At 30.8% G+C, this 20,137-nt stretch overlaps 1 protein-coding gene across 8 annotated transcripts in view; it reads left to right on the top strand.

Moving 5' to 3' along the window:
• Positions 1–18,374, top strand: part of LOC139488499 (adhesion G protein-coupled receptor E3-like) — a 37,597-nt gene extending 19,223 nt beyond the window's left edge. For 6 of the 8 annotated variants that reach the window (XM_071274185.1, XM_071274191.1, XM_071274199.1 and 3 more), the window contains 19 exons: positions 534–728; positions 1,685–1,747; positions 2,464–2,578; positions 3,012–3,116; positions 3,704–3,776; positions 4,405–4,516; positions 4,909–4,955; positions 6,068–6,185; positions 6,886–6,989; positions 8,753–8,855; positions 9,126–9,279; positions 10,173–10,242; positions 10,944–11,010; positions 12,144–12,229; positions 13,103–13,229; positions 14,905–14,946; positions 15,639–15,728; positions 16,246–16,402; positions 18,066–18,374. In XM_071274185.1, the coding sequence (XP_071130286.1) occupies positions 534–728; positions 1,685–1,747; positions 2,464–2,578; positions 3,012–3,116; positions 3,704–3,776; positions 4,405–4,516; positions 4,909–4,955; positions 6,068–6,185; positions 6,886–6,989; positions 8,753–8,855; positions 9,126–9,279; positions 10,173–10,242; positions 10,944–11,010; positions 12,144–12,229; positions 13,103–13,229; positions 14,905–14,946; positions 15,639–15,728; positions 16,246–16,402; positions 18,066–18,085 (1,848 nt within the window). In that variant the 3' untranslated portion in view covers positions 18,086–18,374. The remainder of the gene's footprint in view (positions 1–533; positions 729–1,684; positions 1,748–2,463; positions 2,579–3,011; positions 3,117–3,703; positions 3,777–4,404; positions 4,517–4,908; positions 4,956–6,067; positions 6,186–6,885; positions 6,990–8,752; positions 8,856–9,125; positions 9,280–10,172; positions 10,243–10,943; positions 11,011–12,143; positions 12,230–13,102; positions 13,230–14,904; positions 14,947–15,638; positions 15,729–16,245; positions 16,403–18,065) is intronic. The other 2 variants (XM_071274232.1, XM_071274238.1) reach the window with 2 other exon arrangements.
• The last annotated feature ends 1,763 nt before the right edge of the window (positions 18,375–20,137 follow it).

Below are 20,137 nucleotides of genomic sequence, written 5' to 3'. Positions count from 1 at the left end.
TTCAGCAACAAATAATATAAAGGACTTAAGAATGGACAAAAAAAATCCGTTATGGTAAAGCGGAACGTGATAACTTAATTTACTCTATTGTTAAAGTGTGACCCTCATTATATGGAACAACGACACCTTTTCAAATCGGACGTGACTGCATCAATACTTATAATAAGTAAAAGACAGCCCTCACTGTCAAACGCTAGATATCACTGAAAACATATTTTCATACTCTATGTATCTGTAGTTTATGATAAATTATTCAGAAACTGTCAAACTAAAGCATAAACCCATAAATACCAGTAAAAAACAGAATTGAAATTCTGTCCAATAATAACAAGATTGTTTGTTTCGTTGGGTTGATAAATTATGATTTAATACCTTACATCTCAATTTGTTAGTGGATTAGTGATTTCGGATTAATGTAGTACTGTTCTACTCAATTATATTTATCCTGATGAAGGTAGCAGCAGAAAATTCATACAGACACCTGCAATGTCATATTTCAAAACTGCCAATTACTTATATTTTTATTCTTTTAGCTAGAAAATGTAAATGATGGATTTCAAAATGTGTCAATCGAAGAGATACTGAGAACATATTCGAATACTACAGATTCCTTAAACAACCAATCTTCGTTAATAACAGGAGATATTAACAGTGGAGTTATAATTCTGGAGAAAACCACTGACATTTTCGCCTCAAAAAGTAGAAATGTTACATTATCAGAAACAAAGGTAACTATTCTCTTCAAAAGATATACAATGTTCTATTTACCATGTGATAAAAAAACAGTCACTACAAATTAAGACATTACGAAGAGATGAAGAAGAATTTTTCATTTGTCTGAACTATATGTATCGACAAGTCTTTTTTATTTCGTCCTTTTTTTCATTTGTTATGTCCAAATATATATATCAGAGTTTATAGTAAACTCTTATTAGCAGACTTTTATTTAATTTGTCTCTAACGTCTAATATTATCTGTTTTACTTTTATGTTTTGTTAAAAAATTATGTCTATTATACTAAAGGGTTTGAATGGGAAATGCCTATATGCCACACCGTGCTGTGTAATTTTCACAAGTATAATTTATATCATACATACAGAACTATTACCTTATATCATGTGTCAGATTAAAGAAAATCGCAGAAGATGTGACAAGTCTTCTATATGTATCAAAGTTATCCTGTGAAAAATATGAATAAGAGATAAATCCGATAACTCGCACAAAAAGTGAAAATAAAAGAAATAGCAGTTATGGTTTTTATACAATATTATGTTCTTTGTATTTTGCTAAACGATTACTTGGAAATAAATTTCATTAAAATATAAGATTAATTGTATTCTGTTAAATTATGTTTACCGTTTGAATAAGTATACATTTTATATATAAAAATTCTGTGAACAAAAATGAGACGAATGTCTCTGTAAATAACCCTTATTAATACACAGGTAAATTAAGTTGCAATACAAACTTGTGTTTCCAATGTAACGTGTAAACGGTTCTTAATTTCAAGTACTTTTCCCCCAAAAAAATGGGGAGGTAGAAACATAATTTGATCTTAAAGATGTTTATATACGAAATATAACAGAAACAGTGATCGCATAATAGTACAAGCACAAAATGCTTTCCCCTAACATAATGTATACTATGCATTACATATAACTACATTGTTTTTTCTAATTTTCAGGCTTACTTGTCAGCTACAAATACATTATTGTCCAGTGATACAGCAAGAGATTTGTGGCAAGAGGTATCTATTCAAAAGCTCATAAAAGATACAAAGCTATTTTCACGTTTCCTGACCGGTGTGAGGAAAATATTTCTCATCACTAGGGAAAATCTGTCCTTGGCAAATGATTGATTGAAATTAAATTGTGACGTTAAATTTTCTTGTTTTCTTCTGAATTTTCTTATTCTGACGTCACGAAAAAAATGACGCCGGTCACATCAAACGTACACCCATTTCCTCAAATCTTTGAAAAGGAAGGATAAAAATCAGAAGAGAAACAGATTCCATCACTGTAACCCGTGTATTACGATATTTCTCCACTCTCAACAGTTAAATTTTAATAATTTAAAAAGCTCGGCAAGCCTCGCGCTTTAATTATTAAAATTTTACTGTCTCGAGTGGAGAAATATCGTAATACACTTGTTGCAGTGTGGACTCTATATTTAAATAAGCGATTATGTAGATACCAACATAATAGTATAAAAATTAACCACAGATCAATGGATTTCATATAGAGTCACATTGAGCCATGACAAGCTTTTATGTTGTAGTTTAGGTTACTTGTAATGTCAACTACGAATCGGATAAAAACTTTATAGTTTGTAATAAGAACAAACTTGAAATGATTTATGAATTTGTTTTACTTTCATTATCGTTGTTTCTTATTCCACTTTTATTCAATACTTGAAATCATTCGTATTCCGTTAATAATATATATAAGAATTCCTCTTTTACAGGTTGGAGATAACAACGCAGCTAAAGTATTGAACATAACATCAACATTTGCTAGTGTTGCATTTAATTCACTTGAAAACAACAATAAAACATTGAAAATTTCAAGACCATCTTTGGGTAATTGAGTTATTTGTACATTATTTCATTAAGTTTAAACCAACTTTAACTTTAAAAATCTGAAGAAAAAAACAATAGACTAAACGCTACTTTAAGACAAAAACAGATGTAGATCATGATATCTCGATTCAAATACTTTATCTAAGATTAATTAGACTTTTTTTTAAAGAAAGGCTTGAAGACATTCATTTAACATATAATGTTGTAATATATTTAGATGTGATTATCATTAATATCGAATGGAATATAACTTTTATCATACCTGAAAGTTGATAGATTAAATATTCATCGAGATCACATACCCTCTCTTCAGATACATTCTGAATTTGTTAATGTCGTAACCTAAATAATGTTTAACATTGCTTAACTTTTATCGTTTACCATTTTCAGTTGCTTTAAACATTATTCATTGTTAGTAATATGTTCTTTTTAGATGTAGAAATAAATCAAAACAACGAAGGAAACATAACTTTCCACGCATTTAATCAACCACTTGGCAAGGACGACCGTCTCTTCCTAGCTAAGGAGAGCTTGAAAGGTACTGATTTTTTCATTGTTTTGTATCATTAATTTGAGTCTCATTTACCACCCGAGGGTTTCACCAGCCCAGTAGCCAGTACTCTGGTATTGGCATGAAAATACGGATTTTTTGTGTTATTAAATTTGCTGTTACAAAATATTAAAAATTATTATAAATTACGGAATGTATCTCCCTCATGCAAAGCTCTGATTTCTTTCACGGATTTGGCTATACTTTTTGGAACTTTTGGATTATAGCTCTTCATCTTTTATATAAGCTTTGGATTTTACATATTTTGACCTTGAGCATCACTGAAGAGACATGTATTGTCGAAATGCGCATCTGGTGCAGAACAATTGGTACCGTTAATGTTATTATGAAGACCTCCACTTCTTTTTTTTTAAAGACAGGTTTTCCTCTACCTTTTTGTTTAATTTTATTCATCATTTTAATAAGACCCCTGAAATTTTTAACTCATTAGAAAAATGGGTATTCCAGATATCAAATGATGGTTTTTAGAAGAGCATTAAAACCAATTTGAAAAAAATGTTCAATGGTTTTGAAAAAATGGAGAATCATTCAAAAAAAAAGATATCTATTTGTAGAAAGAGCAAATACAACAGGATACATAGCAATTCATTATAGTACGATAGCGCAGTTATTGCCAAGAAAAACAAGGTAATATTAATTAAAAGAATTTTGTAAATAACTATACAGTCTGTTATCTATTTATTGAAACATAATTCAAACAAGTTTTTTCTGGATGACTTTCTTTGAATTTTGCCAAAAAAACATGTTTTCATGATATTTCGTCATGAAATGATATATGAAGTACAGCAACCAATTTCATGTGTTCGGTGACTTAATTTCTATTAACATGAGAAATACGCATGATTATGATATTTTATTTTTGTTTGTTTTATCTCTTATAGAGTTATGTTAGATTATAAGCTTTCCTATAACGATTTTAAAGTCTGTTATGTACTGTAAGAAATAAGATATTTAAAATGAACCCCGCATCATTTTGTGTGCACGCTCAAAGTTAGAAAACTGATATCTTCTGTCATACTGACTTTCTTATTGACAGTACAGGCATTTTCCAGTTTAAACATTTGTTTCATATTTTTCTGCTAGCTTTAAGAAATAGCTGAATTTAAACGAAATACATCCGAAATGCTTAAACATATTTTCGAGCCAATACATCGTGAATTGTTAATTTAAGACTTTTTATAAGTTCGATTTACTTGAAATGTATAAGATATAGATCTGCGAGTTTTAATATATTTTGTCGATTTTTTAATAACAGTGTCGATGGTCAGGACATTACAGTGATAACGTCAGTTCTTTCACTGGCTCTACCAGGAATCGACATGCTTAGTTTGAATCCACCATTATATCTATACTTCAAATATGATCAGGTAATATATAGAATAACATATTTGATAGGTACATGATAAAAAATAATAGATGTTGTGAAAAGGGGTTTTATTTAAATAACAAAACAAACTATTTAAAACTATATGCAGAAGGAATATATCAACAGGTGACACAGGCTTCTGAAGTTCTTGAAATACTAAAACTCACACCTTGACTTCCTCAACTATGTCTCAAATAGAGTATACTTCTTTATTTATTTAATGTGTATTATATGATTAATTAAAAACAAAAAACCAACCAAAGTTAAGTATTTTATTTAAATTCACTAGATATAAAAATTATTTCACATTTTTTAACCCGGGCATTATCGTTTCGAATATTTCGAATATTTTTGCGGTAAATAATATTTCATAATCGCCATACCTTTTTTCAGATTCACGACGAAGGAGTTAGATGCTCGTTCTGGGATTACAATTTGGAGTAAGTCTAATTAGTTATTAAAAGGGGAGTTTTCGTTTAAAGTAGTCGTTCAAGCAAAACAGAAAAGTACTGTTTAATGAGTCAATTTCTAAAAGTCAACTTTTTGAATGAATAAAAATAACAAATAAACATACTTTTCAGCATCAAACGACATTCGAAAAAAATCAACAATCAAAGTGCTATTACTTTTTGTTATTGCTGCTGCGTGGAGAAGCGATTGAGTGTTTAATACACTATGTGTCGACTTTTAGAATCGAAAGGCATAACCAATCTGAATCGTATCAGCTTCAAAAAGAGTTTGAGTATGTGCCACAGTCAAACATTAATGCAATAATTCGTCATATGAATATATATATGATAGTTGATAGTTGATGCAATGTGTATAACGACAACTGTTCATCCATACATTAAATAAACAATGTATTTTCACCGAAAGCGACATCACTGACCATACGACGTCGATAATGGACACGTACAATAGGACGGACGTTTTGTTCCTGCGACATCTTTTTTTCAGTGAAAAGCATAAAAGCTTGGATAACGATAACAACTGTTATAATTTTGTTTGAATCCTGTTAAAAAAACTTACTTTGTATGACATAGCAAATAGGAGGTATGATATACAATGGGTGGAATCAGAAACCGCAATCTAATTATAACAGACATAGAATGTTTTACAAATGAGAAATAATATTGAAAACACAATCATTGTTCTGCACAATACCGCACCTGAAACTAAAATAATAAGAACCGAGAATCTAACCAAAAATGCATGAAATGAAATAAAAAGATGAGAATCTGTAATATGTCAAGGGTTTGGTGTCTAATAAACCAATTGTTTTTCATAACCCTATTGAAGTTATTTATAAGTTAGAATTAAATCTGCGAAAGACATCACCATACTGATCAGTGCAATGTAAAATTTGGAACAATGTTACGACCAAAAGTACTAGTTAACAATAAGTCTGGGGACGTTATGTCTTTTTACTCAAGTTTCATGTCTGTTCCAAATTTGAGTTATATCATTATCAACGTAACTATTAAATTTCCTTTTTTTATGCGGGAAAATTGATCGCCTGTTGTTTCGAACACAAACTTGTTTATCATTAAAGGAAAAATGGTTTTTGGTCAGCAAACGGATTAAAGACTGTTCATCAGAATAGTACCTATACAGAATGTACAAGTACTCATTTGACAAACTTTGCTGTTCTGTTGAGTTTATATGAAATAGTATGTATTCATTCTTTTATTGATAATAGCTATATAAATATCGATTAAACGACAGCTTAGTTGACGATATATTTCCACATGCCTGTCATAATAATAATTGTTGTTTGTACAGAATGATAATTCTAAATTTTTTTATACATTAGTTTGGATATAATCCAATCCTTTCGCTTTGATGTGAACAGCTTTTAAGAGCCTAATAGACAACGCAAACTTTTAATTGCCCACTACTTAAGGCGAACATGCTTCCACACGGTCAGAAGCACTAAATCATCAAAGCCATTTTACAACAATTTAAAGTACAACTATATAAAGAGAACGCGAGATTGTGCAATTATTGATGCTTTAAAGCAGTTTCTTTGTCACATGATAATTCGTATTATCGGTTAGCTGATGATATATTTATAAATATGCTCTATTCTGTAATACCGTTGATCAGTTATAGTATATGTACATTGAAGCCTAAGGAAACTCAACTGGAAAACTGGAAAAAACAGAACACAGCAACTGTATCCAGGAACATCGTTTTTCATCGAACATTAGTTTACTTTAATTGTCTCCTATTCTATGAGACATAAATGAAACATTAAATTCAAACAACACAAACCAGGCTATGATGGATAGTAGTCCCTTGATAATCATATCACTTTATCTAGAAATTCTTTGTAAAGGTTAATTATCGCACATATGTCCATGTTTTCAGCCAGACAATCACGACGAATATCTTGGGATTATTACACAAATTGGTTGTTCAGTATCCATTGCTGCTCTTGTCGTTTTGTTGATAATATACTTTATGGAGTGGAGGTAAGTTTAATAATATACATTCATTAGTCAATTTCTTGGTAAAAAAAATCTACATCGAATTGTTTTTTGCCATCCTTCAGAAACAATCGTAGAATACTTTGAAAAAAGTTCGGACATTCTAGGGAATATTAGAAAATTGTGTTGCATTCATAATAGTTTATGCAGACAACGGTTTTAGATATATCCGAGTAAAACAATTTTAAGGGCCTTTCATCATTAATATTATTTAATGTTCACATAAATTTAAATACTTTTGCAAAACGCTCCCGACACAAATCAGTTATCCATTAAAATAATTCAATTGATTCATTAACTTGATTTTTTTTGTTAAAAATTTAAGGATCCTGTTATCGAGTTTATATTTTTATGATAAATAAAGGCAACAGTAGTATACCGCTGTTCAAAACTCATAAATCCATGGACAAAAAACAAAATCGGGGTAACAAACTAAAACCGAGGGAAACGCATTAAATATAAGAGGAGAACAACGACATAACACCGAAACGTAACACACACAGAAACGGACCAAGCATCAGACAAAACACCACGAGAATAACAAATATAACATGAAAACCAAATACATGAATTTGGGATAGACAAGTACCGTGCCACGTCTTATCTCAATTTCTTAAAAATAAGAGAAAACACAAACGACTCAACGTTAAAATGCAACACACACAGAAACGAACAATAATATAACAATGGCCATCTTCCTGACTTGGTACAGGACACTTTTAAAGGGGAATAAAAGTGGTGGGTTGAACCTGGTTTTGTGGCATGCCAAACCTCGCACTTTAATGGTAAAGTTAAATATAACATTGAAATGACAACATAATATTACAGGACTACAATACAAATTAATAGAACATATTAGACAAAGAAAAACATGATTAATAGATAACATAAAGCATCAGGTTTAAAATTCAATACGCCAAAAAACGCGCCTTGTCCACACAAGACTTACAAGTGACGCCCAGATATAAAAGATCGAAAGTGAAAAAAGTACAAAGTTTTACAACACTGAAGATCAAAAGTTGAAAAGGTTTCGCAAAATACGGCATTGTTTTTATGCCCGGGATAAGAACATTCTTATTATATAGAACAATTCATGCTATTGCAAACAGTAAATTTTATCAAATGAATATGAAAGAGATATACATAAAGAAACTGAAGTATTAACTAATTACAGAAAACTAAACCCGAATACATAACGCCCAGATATAAAAGATCGAAAGTGAAAAAGGTACAAAGTTGTACAGCACTGAAGATAAAAAGTTGAAAAGGTTTTGCCAAATACGGCATTGTTTTTATGCCCGGGATAAGAACATCCTTATTATATAGAACAATTCAATACTCAATAGTAGTGTTTTTGCTATGTCTTAAGAAGCTATTTAGACTATTTAATAATGAACATTTTGAACCGATATTAATACCAAAATTGATTACTTGAACTCAAACTCGTCAGATCCTCTCCTAGTATGCTGGTACAATTATTGCAACTGGTGCTCATATCACGAATAACACACACAAAAAAATCTGGTCAATCAATTATCACACTTCATCATTATGGTATTCTAAGATATCCACTGTTTGACACACTGTTTTACAATTTCAATATACATTTTAAAAATAAAAGCAATTTAAAACAATAATTTCTCGAAACAGAAGAAAACCGAATGTTTAGATTCATCAGAACCACTCTGATATTATATAGCTTCCAGTTAAATAACTTAGATATAACTGTTGTTGTTTCTACTTTTTAGACATGTTCCAACTGACAAGTCAAAAATTCTCGTCACTATGGCCGTAGTTTTCCTCCTAGCTTATGTGATATTTTTAGCTGGAATAGAAGGAACGGATAATAAGGTGATTTGTATTCTTAATTTTTACATGTGTATCGCCAACTTATTTTTTTACAATTACTAGTAACAGAAATAGAAATGAAATGTGAAAATAAATTGAGGAATTTATTTTGGATTATATTATAGTATGTTATGATATTCAAAGTAAATGATAGATGTTTCCAACAAAAAATCATAGAGAGAGAGAAACTTCAAAATTCAAAACAGTTTTGCCATTGTATGTTGTTATTTCTTTTCAATTAATATTTTATTTACCCCTGTTTGATGCTTACAGATCGCTTGCAAGGTAGTAGCCGTTGTTCTTCATTTCTTATTCTTGGTTGGTATACATATGATGGTTGCAGAAGGCATTGTGCATGGTAAAATGCTGGCCACCGTATCCAAGGAACCACGTTCAATAACACCTATTTTGCTTCCAATTGCATGGGGTAAGTATCTGTATGTTTCTTATACCACGTTTATTTACCCAAACATCATGAAACTGATGTTGTACTTGCTTATTTTTGCAAATTAATAAATTTCCATAATATCTTATGAAAAAATGTATATTTTAAAGGATGAAAACATAAATAAAACACAGCTAAAACGTCAAATTCTAAGTGCAAAGATTGGAACAAAAAACATGGCTAATCAAAAAATGACGAAAGGTAGAAACATGATAACCATTATAGAGCATACAATCAGTTTTGAATAATTAAAATGGTTAGAGACCTATTGATAGTAAAAAGAGTACAACATTTTTTTTTAAATAAACCCGGAAAAAAAGTTGTGATACGTTTTAAGATCGATAATCCACCAGTAGCTGGGAATAGGAAATACATATGATACCGTTTTCATAGAGTATCATGATAGAATACGTTCTGCTATATGTTTGCAGGATTTGTATGGGATATTTTCAAAAACCTCTACGTAATGGTTAGTGCCTACTATTGACGAAAACAGACCTCCTAGACCCGCCCCCGAACAATACAAACCACAACTAACAAACAAAACACACAATGAATTTCCCCCCGTTATTGTTATATTTTAAGTACTGCTCATTTGCAACACGATATATGTAAAAAATAAATTAGGAAATGCTTACCCTTTCCACGAGAACTCTAAATTTAGGCAACACTGAGCTCTAGACATAAGACCATTTGAAAGTCTAATACACAGTATCTTAAGTTTGATAACCAACTTTTGGAAATTTTCTAAAGTCGTATGGGGAAGGTGGTGGGGAAACCTTGACTCAACCTACTGGCTGCTTTTGTTTTTTAAGTTACAAATCAATGTACATAAATGATAATAAAAAAACGTAATGTAGTGTCTTTATCTATAGGAATACCTGTGCTTATTGTTGCAATATCGATGGGAGTTACAAAACTAGAGGGATACGGAGATGGAAAATAGTAAGTACCTATAACATATAAGTCAGGAAACTTGTATGAAAAAAACCGGCACGAACAAGTACTTTTTTGGACAGTTTGGATTCTTCAATGGTGGTTAACAAAAGTTTACATTTGATATATCTTTGAATAATTATAAACATACATAAACTTTTTTCAGTATACTTCATATGCACATGGAGACCAGTTTAATTACTTACAGATGAGGATCAAAAGTACAGTCACCAACAATAAAACATGACTTATACCAATAAGTTATGGTGTTCAGTTTGAAAGGCGGAACGATAAATGATAATTGCACCAAGAGTACTAGTACGCATTTAACAATGCAAGCAAACAATGAATAGAACGAAGTCCGCATGATCTTATACCTAAGTTTCCGAAAATAATTGTGTTGTAGTTATGCACATTTTAAATACAGTTGCTTTACGTAAAATATATTTAATATAGAGACGAATGTCTTTCTCATTTCTTCTTACAGTATTTTGGGTGCAATTATCACAGAAAAAAGGGTATTTTAATTCATTTCAAGTAATCAAAACATTATCTTGGAAAATTAAGCTAGTATATAACATACATCTAATGTTGAGGGTTTCTCTCAAAACGCTTATACTTTTCGAGAAGTTTGTGATTTATCTATCTATTTAGAAAAAAGAAATGATCAAATTTGATAAAAAAAAAAATTGGCTTTTTTTTTCTTTCAGTTGTTGGTTATCAACAAGCAATGGACTAATTTGGGCGTTTTTCGCACCTTGTGCTGTAATAGTTGTTGTAAGTTTTCAATATACTAGTAATACCTAAAACTTCATTATATATCAATTAAAAAATTTGAATGCTTTTGTTGCATATTTTTTCAATTATAAAAATGAAATACTTCATTTAGAATTTAGAATTTATACACTTACCTACCAAAAAGAAGTTTCATCATCAAAAATTTAAAAGAAATAGAAACAAACAGGACGAGTTTGTTTTGTTCCAAAAATTCTGAAATAAAAGAATGTATTATAAATCTTTAATATAACATAAGGATAATGTTCAAAAGGGCTTTATAATCCATAAAGAACAATTTTATATGACAAACTGTTGAATCAGATCTATATTTGGGTAAAACTTGGTGATACATTTAAAAAGAGACGAAAAATACCAGAGAGACAATCAAACTCATAAATTGAAAATAAACTGACAACGCCATGACTAAAAATAAAAAAGACAAACAGACAAACAATAGTACACATGACACAACATAGAATACTAGAAAATAACCAACACGAACCCCACCAAAAACTAGGGGTGATCTCAGGTGCTCCGGAAGGTTAGCCAGGTCCTGATCCACATGTGGCACCAGTCGTGTTGCCGATGTTATAACAAATCCGGTAAATAGTCCAATTCGGTAGTTCACATTCACGACGTGAGGAACATATCCGATATCATTTGTGAAACGGTTATTCCAAAACGGTTAACCAACTCCGTAAAATTTACGAATGGACGATTTCAACTTCACCATTAGGAACTTTTGGTTTAATAGCTTCATAGTGAGCTGCAATCCTCTATTAAGAAAATCATGATAGGAATTGCAAGCACGGGAATATCGTATCAATTGAGAGATATATACCCCGTATGCATGTGCTGTTGTAATGTTGCTACTTGGAAATGGAAAGTTCATAATTGGAAAGCTGAAATCATCTCTTTTGTTTTCAACCGACCCTAATTGTCAATTTTTAGATGTAAGTCAAGATATGACTTTTTATGCAAACATTTCCATCCTTAGTTTAAAGAAAATGTTGGCTGCAAGTAAGCTCCAAGTCTTATCAGTTTACTTATAACTGCAACCGCCATGCAATCTGTCTAGTAATTAAGAATATGGATCATGCAAGAAAATAATCCAATCATGTCATTTCTTCCAGATCAACTTTATGATTTTTGTATTTGTTGTGCGGAAGCTGTTCTCAATACAAGCTGTAAAAAAGCAAACAAAACTACAGAAATTTATGTAAGTACTCTTTTATAAATAGATATTGTATAAAGTTGTAACCTAATTTTTACCGGAAATCGTGTAAATAATTTTAAGTTGTACTACAGTTTTGCGGCCCGTCCGTTGGATTTTGTTGTCCTATCTTATCTTTTGAACCGTAAAACTAATGATTTATATGTGTTAATAAACTCATCATAGATACCAGGACTAAATTTAGTATATACGCCAGACGCGCGTTTCGTCTACAAAAGACTCATCAGTGACGCTCGAATCCAAAAAAGTTAAAAAGTTAATATGTTGTAACTGATGAAAAAATGGATTTGGTTATTTATAATTACGATTTTCATTTTTGATCAAGAATGATTGCAATGAAATCCTTGGTACCATTTCTAATGCACCAGATGCACTTTTTCAAAACTAAATTCTCATCAGTGATGCTCATTTGTCTAAGAATATCTACTGACAATTTCTATAATCGCAATGTTCGTTCAAAGGTATGACTCGATCAGCTGACTGATTTGACGACTGAGATTTTAACTGGGATACGAAATAAAGACTTTACATGCTCCGCTTAATGATTTGGATTGAATATTCTTTCGTCGAATTGTTTAACATGCGAGTTTTGTTCATACAGAAGATAAGAACTGCATGGGATGGGAGATGGTATATCACAAATTTGAGAAATACTTGAAGCGACGGAGTTTCATAATGATGTATTTAAATGTACCGAGCAATTTTTGTATCAATATTTTTATCAATAATACATTTTATGAATATCAAAATAAAACGTGGTTTCTTTTTTTTTTTGAAAATATTGTTTGTTTGCTTTTGATCTTATTTATGACATCTGTGGACAGAAAAACAAATAACTAACAATACTTATGTTTGTAGATCTGGATTTAGGTGTTTTTCAGTTTTAGCACCACTATTCGGATTTACATGGACTTTAGGATTCTTTTCTATAAATGAAGATACTATCGTTTTGAGTTATTTATTTGTTATCATCAACTCATTTCAGGTGAGTACATTTATAAATAGCTACTGTGAGAATTTGAGTATAAAAGTTCCCCTCTTATATTTATGCGTTTCCCTCAGTTTTAGTTTGTTACCCCGATTTTGTTTTTTGTCCATGGATTTATGAGTTTGAACAGCAGTATACTACTGTTGCCTTTATTTATACAAAAAACGAAAGAAAAAAATGCTACAGGGTAAAATTAGAATAGACACTTATAGAGCAATTGATACAAAGTCCAATAAAAACTGACAACCGAGACCAAGGGTAGGCAGTTTTATCTCAACCAATGCTGTCCAGTTTCTATTCGTCACAACTCGGCCGATTCAGTACCTTATTATGAACAGAGAGTAGCGGAGTCACACGAGGATTGCCGATTGGTCCGCTTTCTATTCGGCACAACTCGGCCGATTCAGTACCTTATTGTGAACGGAGAGTAGCGGAGTCACCAGAGGATTGCCGATTGGTCCGCTTTCTATTCGGCACAACTCGGCCGATTCAGTACCTTATTGTGAAAGGAGAGTAGCGGAGTCACACGAGGATTGCCGATTGGTCCGCTTTCATGATCATGTTACATTTAGAATAGTAATGACGAACTTGATAAACACATGTAGGATTTCCGCCTTTCTGTTGTAGCTGTTTGAAATACATGAATATTGAAAAAAATGCATGAAATACAGTTCAAAGATTTTGTTTGTTTCAAAACTATTATGCTTAGTAAACAGTGCTAATATTAATATCAAAATTTAAGCCATATCCAGACAAGAAAAAAGAGCTATGCAAGGGGGAGATTCTTTTCAAATAAGAATATTCACAATTCAACAGACTTGTAACCCATACGAAGACAGACAGTCAGCATTTTCTAAGGAAAACGAATAGTCTAAGTGGTTTTGAAGCTCGTAGTGCGAACTTATTTTGCTTCTCAAAATAGATTTTTGAAAATTAAATAAAAATGAGCAAACATTTATTTGCGTGTTTATCTGTTATTTGTCCAATAGTTGAAGGATAACATCAGAAATCGGACAGAAGCTCATCTTAATCTTAATTTATTTGATACCTTTTAATATAACTGTAAAGCATTTACATTTAAAATTAAAGAAAAAGCAGACCCAGTTTCGGCAGTATACTTAATCACAAGTTCACAGGAATATGTTAGATGCAAGCACTCTGTGAAAGACTAGTTTTTGAGTTACATGATATATATCTGAAAGTGATATTTTTCTGTATCTCTTTTGCCAAGTTTTGTTTATTCGAATTATTGTGATAGAGATACACTATGTGAATAACAGGCCACAACACAGGTTTCAATCAAGAGCTAGTAATATGTGTCATTGTGACTGCACCAAATGCGCATTTTGATGCTCGGTGATGCTTTTGGGCTATATACATACAGGCTTGGATTTCTATTCTAAATAGAAGAGAATGCTTTAAGAGAAAGTGTCGTAAAGTCTAACAAATATTTGTTTTAGAATAATATTTCTGGAACCAATATTTGATAATTACTTATAATTTGGTCTTTAATTAGATATAACTAGATTTATAAATTAGGAACATATCATTAATATTTGCTTATTAATGTATCATCTTATAGATGGGTATATAAAATCCCCATATTTTCAAAATAGTATATAAATAAAATAATTGATTTTAATATTATAGTTATATCATCATATAATTTCAGGGATTGCTGATATTAATTGTACATGGATTATTAAACCCAAAAGTAAGTTTCCAGATGCTTCAATGTGTATAGCATGTATAGACTATGAATTTAAATGCTATACAAATTTTATCGCATCTTTATCAGTTTTAAGAATAAATCTATGAATACGCAGAACAACCTGTAATATACACACCTTTAAACTATAAAACTAGATCGATTAACATAGATTCAAGTTTTAAAGTAATCAATTTGAGATATGAACGCAAGGCGATTGTATAGAAAAATAATTAACAATTAACAGATTATAATCTTTTAAAGATATTTTGCAGAATTTTTATTTTTTCAATAACCCGTTTTCGTATCCCAGCCGCCCAAACTTCATTGATCACTAGGTGTTTCAAGAATCTATTAATTCTTATTAGATTAAACAAATTGATCATGACCGCCCTCTTATTGTTGGCGAATCCCGCCAAACCTTCTTCTTTTAAATTATCATTTACCATTTCGGGGAATATCATTGTAAGTGTAGATAGCTTGACATTTTTGCCATGCTGATTTTGAAATCTTTCTAAAAAAGGAACAACTTAAATTTGTATTTGTAGTAAATGATTCTGATTTAGATTGGAGCTTATCTCTACTAATTTTTGACAGAACCGTCCAGAAGTTTGTTTTACAAATCCGGACTTACAATTTCTAGAAATATAATTTTACATGTAGACAACTTGAAATTAAGTGAATTAAATATATTTCAGATTCAAAGTTCATGGAAACGGAAAATATCAGTGTTTCGAAAGAAAGAAAAGTTTACCAGTACAACAAAGACAACCGACGAAATTGCTTTTGTATGTACTTTTACTATTTGTATTAAAACCTAGTTTTTTAATTTGCTATTAAGAAATATTTTATTCTTCTGAATAATCCTGTATCTTAGATCTCATGCTCGCCTCGCGTGCAGTAGGTCGTATCTTTGTGGTCATATAAGAAACTTATATAGCACTTGGCATATAGAAAGAAACAAGACTTGTCGGCTCGGAAGCAGAATAATATATACGGGTAGGGTAACATTTTTTTTTTACAGTTGATTGCTACTTTCTGAACTAGTATGTGAAAATTCAGGCTCATCATGTCGACCTTTGTCAACACACGGTTCATATTCATAACACATCAATAGATATTCATTTTGTCTTACAAATGTACGTTGAAAAGCCATCCATTTATCTAGATATTCTTGCTTTTTTTTCCATCTTTTTTATTGAATTTATTTCGACTATATTCATTTTATTTAATATCAGATTCTGAAATTATGCTTTCGTAAACTTGCCATCAATTGTGGGACGTTATGTTGTACTTCTTTTACAGGACGACATTACAACTGTCTCGAGTAAAAGAGTTTATTCAAGTTTAGAGCCTACAGAAGGTAATCAGTATTCAAGTTTAGAGCCTACAGAAGGTAACCTGTATTCAGGTTTAGACCCTACAGAAGGTAACCTGTATTCAGGTTTAGAGCCTACAGAAGGTAACCTGTTATACATAGCAAAATATTGATATGTATATAAGCCAATTAGTTCATATGAAATCAATAACTCTACTGGTAGAATATAAGCCCCTGGCGTATTAAATACCAGCCAAGTAGCCGACTGTTTCGGTACTGGAATAAGCATACGGATATTGTTTGATTTTAATATCGTATTTTAAATTTTATAAATCATTTCAATTTATGGAATGTATCTCCCTTATGCATACATCTGATTTAAATGTTCGGATGTTGATAATTTTGTTCTAGTTGGGTTTTGTCAGCCCTTCAATGCTTGTTTCAAGTTTTCAAAATAGGACTCGAACATCAATTAGGATAAATTAATTGTCATAAATGAGCAGCTGGTGTACTGACATTAATTCCGATAATGCTATATCTTTAGTTTTCCATGTTGTGTCTTCTGTACTATTATTTGTCTGTTTGTCTTTTTAGTTTTAGCCATGGCGTTGTTAGTGTATTTTCCATCTATGAGTTTGACTTTCACTCTGGTATCTTTCGTTATCAATAACTACTTTTCTTCGTTTTCTTAATCCAAGTATTTGTTCCACAATAATATTCAATGAGGTCCCATTTTGTGTTTTTAAATCTTCTCAATCCTATTCTGAAGACCTCGTTATACACATGTTTGTAATTGCAAAACAGGCTTATAGAATGCTAGAATGTTGCTATAAAGTAGCGGAATGTTTGCATTTTGGAAGCTGAAAATACCTCTTTTATCGAAAGACTTTTATCAGGGAAATTTCAAATCTTGCAAAATTAATAAGCATCACCTTACTTTTTAATAAGATATCTTAAGACAATTGTTGTCATAGTAGTTTGGACGCCAATCTTAGTGTCATTACAAGAAATGGGTTTTCAATCAAAAAAGAAATTTTGTAATTTGAACTTATGCTAAACCTCAAGAACTAAATCTCCATGACAACATGACATTCACCTAGAATTCAACCAACGATACAATATCGCTAGCAAGGTTCTGTCTGAGAATAACTGTCGTCAAAGAAAAATTAGAGCGACAACGCATCGTTATAGGCAATTTATATGAGACTGAATTAACAAATGGAGTACCATTAACAGAAAAATTATGCAAATGCCAGTTCTAGATTTATTCATGCGCCATATTTTTATTTTTTTATTAAATTTTTCACCGCATTAATATAAAATAAGGATATGTAATATGAATGTCAACTATTTCGAACGATTGGACGATTAACGTCTTACTCAATGCAAAATAATAAACGAAAAACAAATATAACAAACAACAAAAGATATTGTATTACAGGCTCATGACTTTGAACAGGCACATTCAGAATATGGAGGGGTTAAAGCAACTGATTAAAACGAAACCCTTACGTAATGATTTCTTTTTAATTAGATACAGATTACTCCTAAGTGGTATTTGATAAACAGATGTTGCGTTTTCATCAATTGACAGTCATATAATTCTGTAATAATGTAACATAATGATCATTATTTCTTATAGTACGATATAAACAACAATTAAAATTGTTTTTTTATGACTTTGTTGAGGTTATGCATGCATGATGTGTCACAAGAATACCCGAAAACCCACTTTTTCCAATAAAACGCAGATAGCTTTCATCAGTGTAGAACATGTTACATGCATTGTTTCTTTTTTTATTTCCAGGCATTGAGACTGAATCATGACTACAAAACCCAAACTTAGTTTCTACAAATAGAACCTGATTGTTATTGCATGCGTTTTTCATAATCACATTCTTGGAAATACCATGTAAAACATTATCGAATCTAATGATATTACTATTTTTGAATTATAGAATGTTTCTTTGTATTAGCTATTTTTGTATGTATTAATGATAGTAAAGAGTTATGTTGTATTTTGCCGTTGAATATATGTAATAAATGTAATAAATGAATATATATAATAAATAAGATGGCTTAAATAAAAATTGTAATTCATTTAAGGTACAATGTAGTTATCTTAAAAGAGGGACGAAAGATACCAAAGGGACAGTCAAACTCATAAATCTAAAACAAACTGACAACGCCTTGGCTAAAAATGAAAAAAAAAACAAACAGAAAAACAATAGTACACATGACACAACATAGAAAACTAAAGAATAAACAACACGAACCCCCCAAAAAAACTAGGGGTGATCTCAGGTGCTTCGGAAGGGTAAGCAGATCCTGCTCCACATGTGGCACCCGTCGTGTTGCTTGTGTGATTACAAATCCGGTAAATAGTCTAATTCGGTAGGTCACATTCATGAAAGGGAAGGGGATTGTAGTTACGACGTAAGGAACATATCCGATATCATTTGTTAAACGGTTATTCCATAACGGTCAACCTTAAATTATGCTTCTTTACAAGTTTCAGTTCTCATGTTATTTTTCATACGATACACGAACCACATTATCAATGTAAAACACGAACGTAAAAGTAATGGCATTACTCTAGTGATTAAAATGTTAAAAAAAATAATAAAAGAAATTAAACATAAAACATAATAAAATGTTGTTGAAAGTATTTAGAAATCATAACAATGTCATGGTCATATTCATGGTACACTGAATTGTCTGTATGTTTTTTTTTTATATTGGTAACCATATCTAACACAACGTGTTGACATATTGCTGTATCAAAACAAAACTCTATCTGAGAAATCTTTGCTATCTCGTAGACAGTTTCATCCCACATTGAAAAAAAATATTTAAAAAAATATCAGGCTCCAAGGTAAATTGAAAAAGGGACCCCCATAAAAATTGACTAAACCAAACTCAAAACTACCAACTAACGAAACAAACAGAAAACAATTGTCAAATTCTTGCCAATGTATAACCAATGTCAGTTACCGTTATATAAAATTAGAAAATGTGGTATAACTGGCAACTATCCACCAGATATATGATGACGTAGATTTTAGCAATGAAATACCAATTTCAGATTTGGACAGAGTCTAATTTTTCATTCACCAACGACAAAATTAATCATCTACAGCAACATTTTTAAAAATATATCATATCAAAATAAATGATACACTATATTCGAAATTTCGCTAGTGTAACTTGTGTAGACTACAAGCAAATACAGTTAACAGTTGACAGTGACGACTAATGAGACATTTTCTTTGTATTTCTAAAAAAACGAAATATCCATGTGATTTGTCAAGAAAAATAGATTTTTTGTTAGAGACTTTTAATATTAACTACTCTTGCAAATTTACTCATATATATCTAAAACTTAGATTTTATCCCTCTTCATTGATTCACTCGTATATTTCTTTGTTTACCTCCATATTTATTTACATTATTTTAATATCAACTAACTAATATAAGTCACCACCATGTTTCTTGTGGTCAGAGATAAACAGTAGAACAATATGTATCAAAGATGATTAATATATATGCTCCTCCCATATGCACGAATATAGAGAGTATTAACCAAATCATTTTATTTGCACTATTAAATTATCAATTTAATCACCGTTGTTTAATCCAACAGAATCTGGGATGTTTACAAAATTTTCAGATGGATAAATACCTTAAAATATTGTGATAAAAATACATTCAGAAAAAAATCAACTTTATAAGACTGTATAGACAGAAAATACCGATGGGACATTCAAACTCATAAGTCAAATAGAAACTGACAGCACAATAAAATAAAACGAGAAGAGACGAAAAGACAAAACAAAACAGAATAAAAAACTAAAAACTTAGTAACACAAATTAACACAA

This window comes from Mytilus edulis, chromosome 1 (assembly GCF_963676685.1).
Source record: "Mytilus edulis chromosome 1, xbMytEdul2.2, whole genome shotgun sequence".
In the NCBI taxonomy this organism is placed as follows: domain Eukaryota; kingdom Metazoa; phylum Mollusca; class Bivalvia; order Mytilida; family Mytilidae; genus Mytilus; species Mytilus edulis.
The sequence above is the reverse complement of the archived record's forward strand: the minus strand, read 5'-3'. Positions and strand labels throughout refer to the sequence as shown.